This window comes from Mesoplodon bidens (assembly GCF_964165515.1).
Source record: "Mesoplodon bidens genome assembly, chromosome: 7".
In the NCBI taxonomy this organism is placed as follows: Eukaryota; Metazoa; Chordata; class Mammalia; order Artiodactyla; family Ziphiidae; genus Mesoplodon; species Mesoplodon bidens.
Genome location: NC_138164.1, coordinates 107,853,914 through 107,870,065, shown reverse-complemented (window position 1 = coordinate 107,870,065; position 16,152 = coordinate 107,853,914). Strand labels below are relative to the sequence as shown.

The 16,152-nt window shown below is 39.0% G+C and overlaps 1 protein-coding gene across 1 annotated transcript in view; it reads right to left on the bottom strand.

The window, feature by feature from the left end:
* The window catches only part of LOC308620965 (organic anion transporter 7), a 49,872-nt gene extending 34,112 nt beyond the window's left edge, over positions 1 to 15,760 (bottom strand). The window contains exons 1-2 of the mRNA XM_081240906.1: positions 15,061 to 15,760; positions 14,272 to 14,375 (exon numbers count right to left, since the gene is read on the bottom strand). Coding sequence (XP_081097032.1) covers positions 14,272 to 14,375; positions 15,061 to 15,462 — 506 coding nt within the window. The 5' untranslated portion in view covers positions 15,463 to 15,760. The remainder of the gene's footprint in view (positions 1 to 14,271; positions 14,376 to 15,060) is intronic.
* Between the last annotated feature and the right edge of the window lie 392 nt (positions 15,761 to 16,152).

Here is a 16,152-nt window from a genome sequence, read left to right as displayed (position 1 = left end):
GCACCACTTATTGAAGAGACTGCCTTTTCTCCATTGTATATCTTTGCCTCTTTTGTCATAGATTAGTTGACCATAGCTGCATGGATTTATCTCTGGGCTTTTTATCTTGTTCCATTGATCTATATTTCTGTTTTTGTGCCAGTACCATATTGTCTTGATCACTGTAGCTTTGAAGTATAGTCTGAAGTCAGGGCATCTGATTCCTCCAGCTCTGTGTTGTTTTCCCTCAAGATTGCTTTGGCTATTCAGGGTCTGTTGTGTTTCCATACAAATTTTAAGATTTTTTGTTTTAGTTCTGTAAAAAATGCCACTGGTAATTTGATAGGGATTGCATTGAATCTGTAGATTGCTTGGGGTAGTATAGTCATTTTCACAATATTGTTTCTTCCAATCCAAGAACATGGTATGTCTCTCCATCTGCTTGTGTCATCTTTAATTTCTGTCATCAGTGTCATAGTTTTCTGCATACAAGTCTTTCATCTCTTTAGGCAGGTTTATTCCTAGGTATTTTATTCTTTTTTGATGCAATGGTGAATGGAATTATTTCCTTAATTTCTCTTTCTGATCTTTTGTTGATAGTGTATAGGAATGCAAGAGATTTCTGTGCATTAATTTTGTATTCTGCAACTTTACCAAATTCATTGATTAGCTCTAGTAGTTTTCTGGTGGCATCTTTAAGATTTTGTATGTATAGTGTCATGTCATCTGCAAACACTGACAGTTTTACTTCTTCTTTTGCAATTTGTATTCCTTTTGTTTCTTTTTCTTGGATTGCTGTGGCTAGGACTTCCAAAACTATGTTGAATAATAGTGGTGAGAGTGGACATCCTTGTCTTGTTCCTAATCTTAGAGGAAATGCTTTCAGTTTTTCACCATCGAGAATGATGTTTGCTGTGGGTTCGTCATATGTGACCTTTATTATGTTGAGGTAGGTTCCCTCTATGCCCACTTTCTGGAGAGTTTTTTATCATAAACCAGTGTTGAATGTTGTCAAAAGCTTTTTCTGCATCTATTGAGATGAGCATATGGTTTTTATTCATCAGTTTGTTAATATGGTGTATCACATTGATTGATTTGTGTATATTGAACAATCCTTGTATCCCTGGGATAAATCTCACTTGATCATGGTGTATGATCCTTTTCATGTGTTGTTGGATTCTGTTTGCTAGTATTTTGTTGAGGATTTTTGCACCTATATTCATTAGTGATATTGGTCTGTAATTTTCTTTTTTTGTAGTATCTTTGCCTGGTTTTGGTATCAGGGTGGTGTTGGCCCCATAGAATGAGTTTGGGAGTGTTCCTTCCTCTGCATTTTTTTTTTGAAGTACGCGGGCCTCTCACTGTTGTGGTCCCTCCCGTTGTGGCGCACAGGCTCCGGACGTGCAGGCTCAGTGGCCATGGCTCACAGGCCCAGCTGCTCTGTGGCATGTGGGATCTTCCTGGACTGGGGCATGAACCCGCATCCGCCGCATCGGCAGGCGGACTCTACAACTGTGCCACCAGGGAAACCCCTGCAATTTTTTGATAAAGTTTGAGGAGGATCGGTTTTAGCTCTTCTCTAAATGTTTGATAGAATTCACCTGTGAAGCCATCTGGTCATGGACTTTCGTTTGTTGGAAGATTTTTAACCACAGTTTTGATTTCATTATTTGTGAGTGGTCTGTTTGTATTTTCTATTTCTTCCTTGTGCAGTCTTGGAAGGTCATACCTTTCTAAGAATTTGTCCATTTCTACCAGGTTGTCCATTTTATTGGCATAGAGTTGCTTGTAGTAGTCTCTTATGATGCTTTGTATTTCTGTGGTGTCCATTGTAACTTCTCCTTTTTCATTTCTAATTTTATTGATTTGAGTTTTCTCTTTTTCTTGATGAGTCTGGCTAAAGGTTTATCAATTTTGCTTATCTTCTCAAAGAAGAAGATTTTTGCTATTGTTTTCTTTGCTTCTATTTTATTTATTTCTGCTCTGATCTTTATTATTTCTTTCCTTCTGCTAACTTTGGGTTTTGTTTGTTCTTCTTTCTCTAGATCCTTTAGGTGTAAGGTTAGATCGTTTATTTGAGATTTTTCTTGTTTTGTGAGGTAGGATTGTATTGCTATAAACTTCCCTCTTAGAACTGCTTTTGCTGCTTCCCATAGGTTTTGGATCGTCGTGTTTTCATTGTCATTTTTCTCTAGGTATTTTTTGATTTCCTCTGATTTCTTCAGTGATCTCTTGGTTATTTAGTAATGTATTGTTTAGCCTCCATGTGTTTGTGTTTTTTAAGTTTTTTTCCTCGTAATTTATTTCTTATCTCATAGTATTGTGGTCGGAAAAGATGCTTGATATGATTTCAGTTTTCTTAAATTTACCAAGGATTGATTTGTGACACAAGATGTGATCTATCCTGGAGAACGTTCTGTGTACAGTTGAGAAGAAAGTGTAATCTGCTGTTTTCAGATGGAATGTCCTATAAATATCAATGAAATCTATCTGGTCTACTGTGTCATTTAAAGCTTCTGTTTCCTTATTAATTTTCTGTATGGATGATCTGTCCGTTGGTGTAAGTTTTCCTCTTTTATAGCTGTTAGCATTTGCCTTATGTATTGAGGTGCTCCTATGTTGGGCGCCTATATATTTATAATTGTTATATCATCTTCTTGGATTGATCATTATGTAGTGTCCTTCCTTGTCTCTTGTAACATTCTTTATTTTAAAGTCTATTTTATTTGATATGAGTATTGCTTCTCCAGCTTTCTTTTGATTTCCATTTGCATGGAATATCTTTTTCCATCCCCTCACTTTCAGTCTGTATGTGTCCCTAGGTCTGAAGTGGTTCTCTTGTAGACAGCATATATATGGGTCTTGTTTTTGTATCCATTGAGAGAGCCTGTGTCTTTTGGTTGGAGCATTTAATCCATTCACGTTTAAGGTAATTATTGATATGTATGTTCCTATTACCATTTTCTTAATTGTTTTGGGTTTGTTTTTGTAGGTCCTTTTCTTCTCTTGTGTTTCCCACTTAGAGAAGTTCCTTTAGCATTTGTTGTAGAGGTGGTTTGGTGGTGCTGAATTCTCTTAGCTTTTGCTTGTCTGTAAAGCTTTTGATTTCTCCATCAAATCTGAATGAGATCCTTGCTGGGTAGAATAATCTTGATTGTAGGTTCTTCCCTTTCATCACTTTAAATATATCATGCCACTCCCTTCTGACTTGTAGAGTCTCTGCTGAGAAATCAGCTGTTAACCTTATGTGAGTTCCCTTGTATGTTATTTGTCCTTTTTCCCTTGTTGCTTTTAATAATTTTTCTTTGTCTTTAAATTTTATCAGTTTGATTACCATGTGTCTTGGCATGTTTCCCCTTGGGTTTATCCTGCCTGGGACTCTCTGTGCTTCCTGGACTTGGGTGGCTATTTCCATTCCCATGTTAGGGAATTTTTCGACTATAATCTCTTCAAATATTTTCTCGTGTCCTTTCTCTCTCTCTTCTCCTTCTGGGACCCCTATGATGCAAATGTTGGTGCATTTAGTGTTATCCCAGAGGTCTCTTAGGCTATCTTATTTCTTTTCATTCTTTTTTCTTTATTCTGTTTCATGGCAGTGATTTCCACCATTCTGTCTTCCAGGTCACATATCCGTTCTTCTGCCTCAGTTTTTCTGCTATTGATTCCTTCTAGTGTATTTTTCATTTCAGTTATTGTATTGTTCATCTCTGTTTGTTTTTAAATTCTTCTAGGTCTTTGTTAAACATTTCTTGTATCTTCTTGATTCTTGCATCCATTCTTTTCCCAAGGTCCTAGATCATCTTCACTATCATTATTCTGAATTCTTTTTCTGGAAGGTTGCCTATCTCCACTTCATTTAGTTGTTTTTCTGGGATTTTAACTTGCTCCTTCATCTGGTACATAGCCCTCTACCTTTTCATTTTGTCTGTCTTTCTGTGATTGTGGTTTTCATTCCACAAGCTGCAGGATTGTAGTTTTTCTTGCTTCTGCTCTCTGCCCTCTGGTGGATGAGGCCATCTAAGATGCTTATGGAAACTTCCTGATGGGAGGAACTGGTGGTGGGTAGACCTGGGTGTTGCTCTAGTGGGTAGAGCTCAGTAATACTTTAATATGCTTGTCTGCTGATGGGTGGGCCTGAGTTCCCTCCCTGCTGGTTGTTTGGCCTGAGGCATCCCAGCACTGGAGGTTACAGGCTCTTTGGTGTGGCTAATTGCAGAGTCCGGGAAGGCTGATGTCAAGGAGTACTTCCCAGAACTTTTGCCACAGTGTCCTTGTTCCCGTGGTGAGCCACAGCAACCCCTGGCCTCTGCAGCAGACCCTTCAGCACTAATAGGTAGGTCTAGTTCAGTCTCCTGTAGGGTCACTGCTCCTTCCCCCTGGGTCTTCATGTGCACACTACTTTGTGTGTGCTCTCCAAGAGTGGAGTCTCTGTTTCTCTCAGTCCTGTCAAAGTCCTGCAATCAAATCCTGCTAGCCTTCAAAGTCTGATTCTCTGGGAATTCCTCCTCCCATTGCCGGACCCCCAGGTTGGGAAGCCTTATGTGGGGCTCAGAACCTTCACTCCAGTGCGTGGACTTGTGTGGTATAATTGTTCTCTAGTTTGTGAGTCACCCGCCCCGAGGTTATGGGATTTGATTTTATTGTGATGGCACCCCTCCTACCAACTCATTGTGGCTTCTCCTTTGTCTTGGATGTAGGGTATTTTTTTGGTGAGTTTCAGTGTCTTCCTGTTGATGATTGTTCAGCAGTTAGTTGTGATTCTGGTGCTCTCAAGAGGGAGTGAGCCCATGTCCTTCTACTCCACCATCTTCCCTTTTTATTACAATTTTCTTTTTTCTAATTGTGGTCTTTTCTTTTTCACTTGAAAACTTCCCTTTAACATTTCTCCTAAATCTGGTTTGGTGGTGCTGAACTCTTTTAGCTTTTGCTTGTCTGTGAAACTTTTGGTTTCTCCATTAAATCTGAATGAACGCCTAGCTGGGTAGAGTATTCTTGGTCAAAAGTTTTTTCCTGTCATCAGCTTAAATATTTTGTGCCACTCCCTTCTGGCCTGCTGAGTTTCTGCTGAAAAGATAGCTGGTAGACTTATGGGAGTTCCCTTGTACATAACTTGTTCCTTTCCCTTGCTGCTTTTAATATTCTCTCTTTATCTTTAATTTTTGCCATTTTAATTACAATGTGTCTTGGTGTGGTCCTCTTGGGTTAATTCTGTTTTGTACTCTTTGTACTTCCTGGACCAGGCTGTCTGTTTTCTTTCCCAGGTTAGGAAAGTTTTCAGCTATTATGTCTTCACATATGTTCTCTGCCCCTTTCTCTCTCCCTTCTCCTTTTGAGATCCTTATAATGTGAATGTTAGCCCACTCGATGTTGCCCCAGAGGTCTCTTAAACTGTACTTATTTCTTTTTATTGTTTTTTTCTTTTTCTTTTTCTTTTGTTCATGTTTAGTGACTTCCACTACCCTGTCTTCCAGTTTGCTGATCTTTTCCTCTTTATCACTTACTCTACTGATTCCTTCTAGTGTATTTTTCATTTCAGTTATTGAATTCTTGATCTCTGTTTAGTTCTTCTTTATATTTTCTAGCTCTTTGTTAAAAGCTTTTAACTTTTCATTCTGTTCATCCAATCTTCTCTCGATTTCTTTGATCATCATTATAATCATTACTTTGAATTCTTTATTGGGTAGATTGGCTATCTCCACTTCACTTAGTTCTTCTGGGGTCTATCTTGTTCCTTCATTTGGAATGTCTTTCCTCTGTTTCCTCATTTTGCCTAATTTGCTGGGGTTTTTTAAAACATCTTTATTGGAGTATAATTGCTTTACAATTGTGTGTTAGTTTCTGCTGTATAACAAAGTGAATCAGCTATACGTATACATATATCCGCATATCTCCTCCCTCTTGCATCTCCCTCCCACCCTCCCTATCCCACCCCTCTAAGTGGTCACAAAGCACCGAGCTGATCTCCCTGTGCTATGCGGCTGCTTCCCACTAGCTGTCTGTTTTACAGACAGTGTAGTGTATATATGTCCATGCCACTCTCTCACTTCATCCCAGCTTACCCTTCTCCCTCCCCGTGTTCTCAAGTCCATTCTCTTTGTCTGCATCTTTATTCCTGTCCTGTCCCTAGGTTCTTCAGAACTTTTTTTTTTTTTAGATTCCATATATATGTGCTAGCTCTATTTATAATTTGCTGTTTTTATTTCTATACATTTGGTAGGTTGGTTATGTTTCCTGACCTGAAGAAGTGGCCTTTTGTAGGAGTTGTCCTATCCATGCCAGCAGTGCAACTCCCTTTGGTCACCAGAGCTATATGCTCTAGAGGTGCCCCCTATGTGGGCTGCATGGGTCCTTCTGTTGTTGTGGATGCCAACTGTGGACAGTTTCATAGGAGTTTCTGGTCCCCAGTCCAGTTGGTTGCCAGGCCCTGCCTTGTGCAGAGGCTGCTGGCTGCTGGTTGGCTGGGCTCGGTTATAAGGAGGCTGATGCAGAGTCTTGCATTATCCCAGGGCTAGTGATGACCCTCTGGTGGGTGTGTTCTGGGGTGGCTGCTTTTGTGACCAGTGTTCTAGATCTAGTGTTGACCTGCTCGTCGTTTGGGTCAGTTCCTGACATACCTGGCTGTGAGGTCTGTGTTATTCTAAATCTGTTTCTGGCCTGTTGGTGAGTGGGGCTGGATCCTGGGGCAGCTGGCTGAGGGGTCCAAGGTGTCTTGGAGCTGGTGTTAGCCTGCTGGTGAATGGGCTGGGTCCTGACATGGTGAGCAGTGAAGCTGCCATGGTCCTGGGGCTGGAGTTTGCCTGCTGGTGGGCAGGGCTGGGGCTCAGTGGGTCCTGGAGTTGATGCCTGTCTACTGCCATGTGTGTGGCTGGCCCAGAGCTAGTGCTGGCCATCTGGTGGGTGAAGCTGGTCATATGGTGGGTTCCAGATTCTCTGGTTGCAGGGCCCTGGGTGTCCTGTGGCTAGTGATGGCACACTGGTGTGTGTGGCTGGGTCCTGGGTCCTCTGGTGGAAAGGGATGTGTGCTGGGCTGGCTGTGGCCTCAGGGTATCTTAAGGCTGCTCTCTTGCTGGTGGGTGGGGCTGTGTCCCTACATGGCCAGTTGCTTGGCCTGAGGCATCTCAGTACTGGTGTTGACAAGCTGGTGAGCAGGGCCAGGTCCTGGGAGAGGGAGGATTCCAAAATGGCACTAGCCAGCAGCAGTGTCCACATTGTAGAATGAGCTCCCCAAATGGTTGATGCCAGTGTCTATGTCCCCAGGGTGAGTTCCAGTTACTACCTGCGTCTCTGGGAGGCTCCCTAAGATCAGCAAGTGGGTCTGACCCAGGCTCCTTTCAAATTTCTCTTTCTGCACTGCATCGCAGAGCATGTGAGATTTTGTGTGAGCCCTTTAATAGTGGAGTCTCTATTTCCCACAGGCCTCTGGTTCCCCTGAAATTAAGCTCTGCTTGCCTTCAGAGCCAAACCTTCTGGGGGCTCATCTTCCTGATGCAGGACCCCAAGGCTGGGGAGATCAATGTAAAGTTTGGGCCTCTTGTTTCTTGGGGAGAACCTCAGCAATTGTAATTATCCTCCCTGTTTGTGAGTCACCCACCTGAGAGTATAGGTATTGACTATACTGAATCTCTGCCCTTCCTCCCTGTCTTGTGGTTGGTTCCTTCTTTATATCTTTAGTTGTAAAAGATTTTTTTCCTGCTAGATTCTGGTCTTTCTTATCAATAGTTGCTATGTAAATAGTTGTAATTTTGGTGTGCCCCAGGGAGAAAGTGAGCTCAGGGTCTTCCTACTCCAATTATCTTGGCCACCTCCCCCAAAACAGCAGTCTTGACTTTCTCCTCTATATGTCCTCATTCCCTATCCTCCTTCATCTCACTAAATAGTATCAGCATTCATCCATTTCTTCAGCCTGGACACATAGATATCTTCCTCGACCCTCTGCCACACCATTACCTCCTTAAAAATCTGAAAGCATCAGGAAGTTCTACTGCATTGTCCTCGAATTACGACCCAAATCCAGATATTTGTTACCATTTCTGTGGACATCTTCCTAATTCAAGTTCCCACCATCTTTCCTAAGGCCTATTTTGACAGACTTTTAAAATGTCTTCCCCAACATGATTCTGGCTCTCTTAGTTAATTATCAATGGAGATTCAAGAATTAGGTTTAAAATATATTATTATAATACTCCTCTTAAAAGCCTCTGATGTATACATTTCTGCTTCCAGGAATAAAGGCCTTAAACCCTACTATTTGCCCTCCATTCCCTCAGAAAAGAAATATAATGCAGGTACATTCACAAAAAGGAACTACTGGAACATAGGTGAGAGTGAACAAAAGCAGATAGACTGTAATGGGGAGTGTATACTCTCTCAGATAAGAACAGATGGAGAGCAAATAAAGAACATCCTGTTTCCATGGCTCTTAGCCTGGAATAAGGTGCAGTCCTCACAGTAAAGTGAATGAGGTGCATGAAAAAAAAAACTGCCATCCTGCAATCTGGAGAATCAGGGCACAGATGGTGGGAAACTGGGAACAATGAAAAAAGTGGGGGTTCCAGCAAGGGAAAGTGGTAAAGAGGGGATCCCAAAATTGTGTCTACCATACATCCCCCAGATGGCCCCTGAAACATACACCTGCAGAGTAAGTTCAACTAAGGACAAAGATCTAAACTGAGGTCAGAGCTGCTGCATAAGAAACAGTTTTTAGTTTAATTTCAGGCATGAAAATTACTTGCTAAAATGAAGGAATCAATATTACTGGTGAATAATAATGGAAAATGGAATCTTCACAACTTAATATTTATAATATTCAAGATATAATTCAAAATATCTTGATATGTGAAGAACCAAGAAAATGGAACTCATTCCCAAGAGAATGGAAATCTTTCAAATCTTCTCCTGAGATGAGACAAATTTTGGAACTAACCAACAAGGATTTTAAATATCAAAGATCCATTTGATACGATTGATGAACCTACAATTATATGTTATTATCCCCCAATGTTCATAATTTACATTAGGATACACTCTTGGTGTTGTACATTTTATGGGTTTTGACAAATGTATAATGACATGTGCCCACCATTACAGTATCATAAAGAGTAGTTTCACTGCCCTAAAATACCTCTGTACACTGCTTATTCATTTATTTCCCCCTCTACCAACTACTTATCCTTTTACTGTTTCCATAGTTTTGACTTTTCCAGAATGTTATATAGTTGGAATCACACAATATGTAGCCTTTTCAGATTAGCTTTTTTCACTTTGTGATACATATCTTAGGTTCCTGCATGTCTTTTCATGGCTTGATAGCTCATTTATTTTAACATTGAATAAGATTCTATGGTTTGATGTAACACAATTGATGTAACACAATTTATTTATATGTTCATCTACTAAAGGACATGTTGGTTGCTTCCAAGTTTTGGCAATTATGAATTAAGCTGCTATGAACATCCACAGGTAGGTTTTTGTGTGGACATAGCTTTTCAACTCCTTTGAGAAAGTACCAAGGAACTTGATTGTTAGACTATTTACCAAGAGTGTGCTTAATTTTGTAAGAAACTGACAAAATGTCTTCAAAAGTGGCTGTAACATTTTGCATTCCCATCAGCAATGAATGAGAGAGAGTTCCTTTTGCTCCTCATCTTTGTCGGCATTTCGTGTTGTCAGTGTTTTGTTTTTTTGCCATTCTAATAGGTGTGCAGTTTGCATTTCCCTAATGACATATGTTGTGGAGCATCTTTTCATATGCTTATTTACCATCTGTATAATTTCTTTGGTGGGGTGTCTTTCAAGTTTCTGATCATTTTTAAATTGGAATGTTCATTTTCCTTTTGTTAAGCATTCTTTGTATATTTTGGATAACAATACTTTTTCAGGTGTCTTTTGCAAGTATTTTTTCCAAGTCTGTGGTTTGTCTTCTCATGCTCTTGATTAAGTCTCTTTTTAATTGCAGTATAATATATAAAATATGATTTGCTATTTTAACCGCTTTTGACTGTATAGATCACTCACTGGTATTAATTACATTTACAATGTTGTGCAACCATCGTCACTAGCTACTGCCAATATTTTTCAAAATCCTCAACAGAAACTTTGTACCCATTAAGCAATAACTCTCCATTCCTCTTTCTCCCCATCTTCTGGTACCTATATTCTACATTATTCTCTATGAATTTTCCTATTCTACATATTTTATATAAGTGGAATCATAAATATTTGTGGTGTTTTTTCTTATTTTACTTTACATGTTTTCATGGTTTTAGTATGATTCAGAACTTTATTTCCTTTATGGCTGAACAATTTCCACTGTATGTACATATCACATTTTATCCATTCATCTGTTGATGGATACTTGGGTTGTTTTCATTTTCTGACTATTGTGAATAATGCTGCAATGACATTGTTGTATAAGCTATTTGTTTGAGTTCCTGTTTTCAATTCTTTCCGTTTTATACCTAGCAATGGAATGCTGGGTCATGTGGTTTCCCTACCTTTAGCTTTTTGAAGAACTCCCAAAGTATTTGTCATAGTGGTGGCACCATTTTACCTCCCCATCAGTAATGTACAAGATTCTAATTTCTCTATATCTTTGTGAATACATGTTATTTTCCTTGTTTTTGAATTATAGCCATCCTAGTAGGTGTGAAGTGGCATTTTATTGTGGTTTTTGACTTGCATTTTTAAAATGACATCATGTTGAGCATCTTTTTATGTACTTATGCACTATTTGTATAACTTCATAAAATAAATGTATATTCAAGTCCTTTGCCCATTTAAAAATTGAGTTTTTTGTATTTTTGTTGTTGAGTTGTAGGAGTTCTTTGTATAGTCTAGATATTAAACCCTATTCCATTGGTCTATTTGCCTACCTATTCTTTATATATGATTTACAAATATTTTCTCCCATCAGATAAGTTATCTTTTCACTTTCTTGATAATGTCCTTTGATGTGCAAAAGTTTTTAATTTTGATGAAGTCCTATCTGTATATATTTTCTTTTGTTACTCAGGCTTTTGGTGTTATATCTAAGAATACATTGCCAAACCCAAAGACATGTAGATTTACACCTGTTTTTTCCTGAGTTTTATAGTTTTAGATCTTATATTTAAGTTGCTAATCCATTTTGTGTTAATATTTATTATGGTTTTAGGTTTATTCACATTCTTTTGCATGTGGATATCCAATTGTCACAGTACCATTTGTTAAATGGGCCATATTTTACCCATTGAATGGTCTTGGAAACTTTTTCAAAATCAATCAGCATAGATATATTGTTTTATTTTTATTTCTGCAAGATGAGTAGTTCTGTGTTATAGAACTGTTAGAAATGAACATTCTGACTCTGAACACTTTTATAAGTTACCATTTATAAGGTCATAAATTCAGAATTCACAGTTTTCACCTGAGATAACAGATGGCATTATGCTAGTAGTGGTAAGGGGCACCTTAATTCCCCATACCCTTTAGAGGAGACAGGCTTGGGTGGTGGCAAAGGTTGGCTGTCTAATTCAGAAGTGATATGGTCAGGCACAGGGTATTCCAGTTTCTAATACCACAAATGGTGACAGAAGTTATCATTAGATTAATTAGCTACATGGTTGAAAAATTTACCTTTAAAGTAATGTTTCAGCAAAAATAAAAATCAAGGTCATTGGAATACACCACCAAGACGCTTTGCTATGTATAACACAGGATTCTTAGGAATGTCTACCCATCACACTAGAGAAACAGGGACATGATGACCATGCTCTGAAAATCCACAAGCATTCAGCTAAGAGGGACTGAACACGGTCCCCTGGCTAAGGCATGCAACACTGTTTTCCATACTGTATCATTGAACAGGTTGAATCTCATGATGTAAAACACCTTCCTCTCTGTTCCCATAGGTACCTCTTTCTCGTCTTTATAAACCATATGTTGTGGCACCTCTGTTCTAAACCTCACCCTAAAACGCTCCCATGTCTGATGGAGATGTTGTTTCTGTATCCCATACACTGCTCACAGCTGATAAAATAGCCCTCACCACATGGACTGTAATTCTCCATTTGTTTGTGTTTCTAGATCCCTGGGGAGCAAGGAAGCCCCAGGGCAGTGTAATGTGCCATAAGTGTTTCTTTTTTTTTTTCTTTTTTTAACATCTTTATTGGAGTAAAATTGCTTTACAATGATGAGTTAGTTTCTGCTTTATAACAAAGTGAATCAGTTATACATATACATATGTTCCCATATATCTTCCCTCTTGCGTCTCCCTCCCTCCCACCCTCCCTATCCCACCCCTCTAGGTGGTCACAAAGCAGCGAGCTGATCTCCCTGTGCTATGCGGCTGCTTCCCACTAGCTATCTATTTTACGTTTGTAGTGTATATATGTCCATGCCACTCTTTCACTTTGTCCCAGTTTACCCTACCCCCTCCCCATATCCTCAAGTCTCTGTCTTTATTTAGTAGGTCTGTGTCTTTATTCCCGTCTTACCCCTAGGTTCTTCATGAACTTTTTTTTTCTCTTAGATTCCATATATATGTGTTAGCATACGGTATTTGTTTTTCTCTTTCTGACTTCACTCTGTATGACAGACTCTAGGTCCATCCACCTCACTACAAATAACTCAATTTCGTTTCTTTTTATGGCTGAGTAATATTCCATTGTATATATGTGCCACATCTTCTTTATCCATTCATCTGTTGATGGACACTTAGGTTGCTTCCATGTCCTGGCTATTGTAAATAGAGCTGCAATGAAAACTTTGGTACATGTCTCTTTTTGAATTATGGTTTTCTCAGGGTATATGCCCAGTAGTGGGATTGCCAGCTGGTATGGTAGTTCTATTTTTAGTTTTTTAAGGAACCTCCATACTGCTCTCCATAGTGGCTGTATCAATTTACATACCCACCATCAGTGCAAGAGAGTTCCCTTTTCTCCACACCCTCTCCAGCATTTATTGTTTCTAGATTTTTTGATGATGGCCATTCTGACTGGTGTGAGATGATATCTCATTGTAGTTTTGATTTGCATTTCTCTAATGATTAATGATGTTGAGCATTCTTTCATGTGTTTGTTGCCAATCTGTATATCTTCTTTGGAGAAATGTCTATTTAGGTCTTCTGCCCATTTTTGGATTGGGTTGTTTGTTTTTTGATATTGAGCTGTGTGATCTGCTTGTAAATTTTGCAGATTAATCTTTGTCAGTTGCTTCATTTTCAAATATTTTCTCCCATTCTGAGGGTTGTCTTTTGGTCTTATTTATGGTTTCCTTTGCTGTGCAAAAGCTTTGAAGTTTCATTAGGTCCCATGTGTTTATTTTTGTTTTTATTTCCATTTCTCTAGGAGGTGGGTCAAAAAGGATCTTGCTGTGATTTATGTCATAGAGTGTTCTGCCTATGTTTTCCTCCAAGAGTTTGATAGTGTCTGGCCTTAGATTTAGGGCTTTAATCCATTTTGAGTTTATTTTTGTATATCGTGTTAGGGAGTGTTCTAATTTCATACTTTTACAGTATGTAAAAATCCAGTTTTCCCAGCACCACTTATTGAAGAGGCTGTCTTTTCTCCACTGCATATTCTTGCCTCCTTTATCAAAGATAAGGTGACCATAGGTGCGTGGGTTTATCTCTGGGTTTTCTATCTTGTTCCATTGATCTATATTTCTGTTTTTGTGCCAGTATCATACTGACATGATACTATACATAGAGAATCCTAGATTCTACCAGAAAACTACTAGAGCTAATCAATGAATTTGGTAAAGTAGCAGGATACAAAATTAATGCACGGAAATCTCTGGCATTCCTATACACTAATGATGAAAAATCTGAAACTGAAATTAAGAAAACACTCCCATTTACCATTGCAGCAAAAAGAATAATATATCTATGCATAAACCTACCTAAGGAGACAAAAGACCTGTATGCAGAAAATTATAAGACACTGATGAAAGAAATTAAAGATGATACAAATAGATGGAGAGATATATCATGTTCTTGGATTGGAAGAATCAACATTGTGAAAATGACTCTACTACCCAAAGCAATCTACAGATTCAATGCAATCGCTATCAAACTACCACTGGCATTTTTCACAGAACTAGAATAAAATATTTCACAATTTGTATGGAAACGCAAAAGACCCCGAATAGCTAAGGAAATCTTGAGAACGAAAAATGGAGCTGGAGGAATCAGGCTCCCTGACTTCAGACTATACTACAAAGCTACAGTAATCATAAGTGTTTCTTAATGGAAGAATGATTCATGAGTTCATGAAAATACCTGAGTAAAGAGATCTATGATCCAGAGACACTCACCTGTCTGATAAATGGCCATATATGATGCTTCCCACCAGCATTCCAGCCATGAATAAGAATTTGGCCATTGATTTTAGTGACTGAGATTCACATACCAGGTCCCACTGGAAGAGAAGGAAACCATCAAAGGAGAGCTCCACAATTTATAACCCCTCAGTGGAAACCTGATTGAAACAGTTTAAATGATTTACACATTTCTTTATTTCAGCCCTTTTTTCCTCTCCAGCTTCCTTTTTTACTTTAGTTGACTTTTATCATTCAGGTATCAGCTTAAACATAACTTCCTTTAGGACGCCTCCTCTAAACCTGTTGCTTATATTTATGCCTTTTTAAATTCCATAATAAGTGATCCTCAAACTTGGCCACAGAGTGCATTCATTTGAGGAGATTTAAAAATTTACTGATGCCAGAATTTCATTACAGATCTTCTCATATGGTTACTCTGGGGTACGGTGCTTGGAGGTTTTGATCAATATCCATGATATTTCTAATTTTCAAGCCAGGCTGAGCATTACTGACCTTTTAAACACATCGCATAAATTACTTGCTTAACCTTTGGTCTTTTAAATAATAAAAGCCATATAATAGCAAGGTCACATCTATTTTTGAGTTCATTAGACTCATTAAATATATAGGTGTCTGGCATTCAGTAAAGAAGTAATTAATATTTGCTGAAAGAATGAAGAATGAGCACTTAATAGTGATAAAAATTCTAGAAGCTTGTTCATTACTCTGTTACCCTTAAACACCCAGACCATGCACTCATAAGATGTAAATGGGGCCTCTTACCTCAGTCACAACAGTGGAGGAGAAGGAGCTTTGGTCATACACCCAGCCATCCACACAGGGTTCTGTGTCCAGGTCACTCATGTTGGGGAAGGTCCCGTTCAGGTGAAGGAGCTGCCACTGGGGGAGGAGGAAGCGACGACACTTCTCTGGCCTCAGGTTTGAGTCCAGTGGGATGGAGATTCTCAGGAGGGTGTCTTGGCTGAGGGTCCCAGTGCCATTAGCAGAGTCAGTGTCGTTGTCAAGGATGTGAACCCAGCAGCGATGACCAGGAACAGCTGCAGTGAAGTTCTCCAATAGAATATGAGGGTACACTATGAGGCTGGAGATACAAAGGAAAACCATCTGAAGGATCTGGAATCTCCCCAGGCCTCCAACTTGATCCAGGAGGTCCTGAAAGGCCATTGAGCTGAGCAGTGATCCCCAAGGGGAGGCAAAATGACTATTTAGAGAAGTTCAAAGGGAGAAAAAGTTTCCTTTCACTATGTCACACACTAAGTGTGTATTGATCCTGATCTCAGTGTTAGCTCAATGGGCCCTGTCTCACCTTCACAGCAAGGCCATGGAAGCTATTTCTCCAACTTCTTTGGGAATCAGGTCGGTAACTGTCTTCTCTAAAGTCACAGAGAAATATTTTGCTGAGATGCTTCCAGCAATTGACAAAACTGTTTAAAGGTCTACTTTGTGAAAATTCTTTTTGTCAGCAGTGTCCCAAAGTGACACTGGACTTTGAGCTACACATCTGTAAATAAAATAAAATAAACCTGCTACATGGTTTGCAGTCCCTTTCAGAACATGTCATTTGTCAGACTCGAAAGTGAAACGTGTTTTGTTTTTCTGTGAAAAGTACTGAAAGTAAGTGCTTTGCTTTTTAGTACTGACTTTTGATTAAAAGAGTTAATGAAAATAGTCCTGAATTAATTTAAAGCAAGTGAAATATGATACAATATTTTTCTTTTGGTAAATGACATTATTCTGCTTAAAGTCAAATCAAACCATGATTTCACATTGAAAATAAATTACTCAAAATGGGATCAGGGTGGGTAGTGATGGAGGGCAGAGGGTTAAGTCATTGGTAAGTGCATAGAGAAGTTT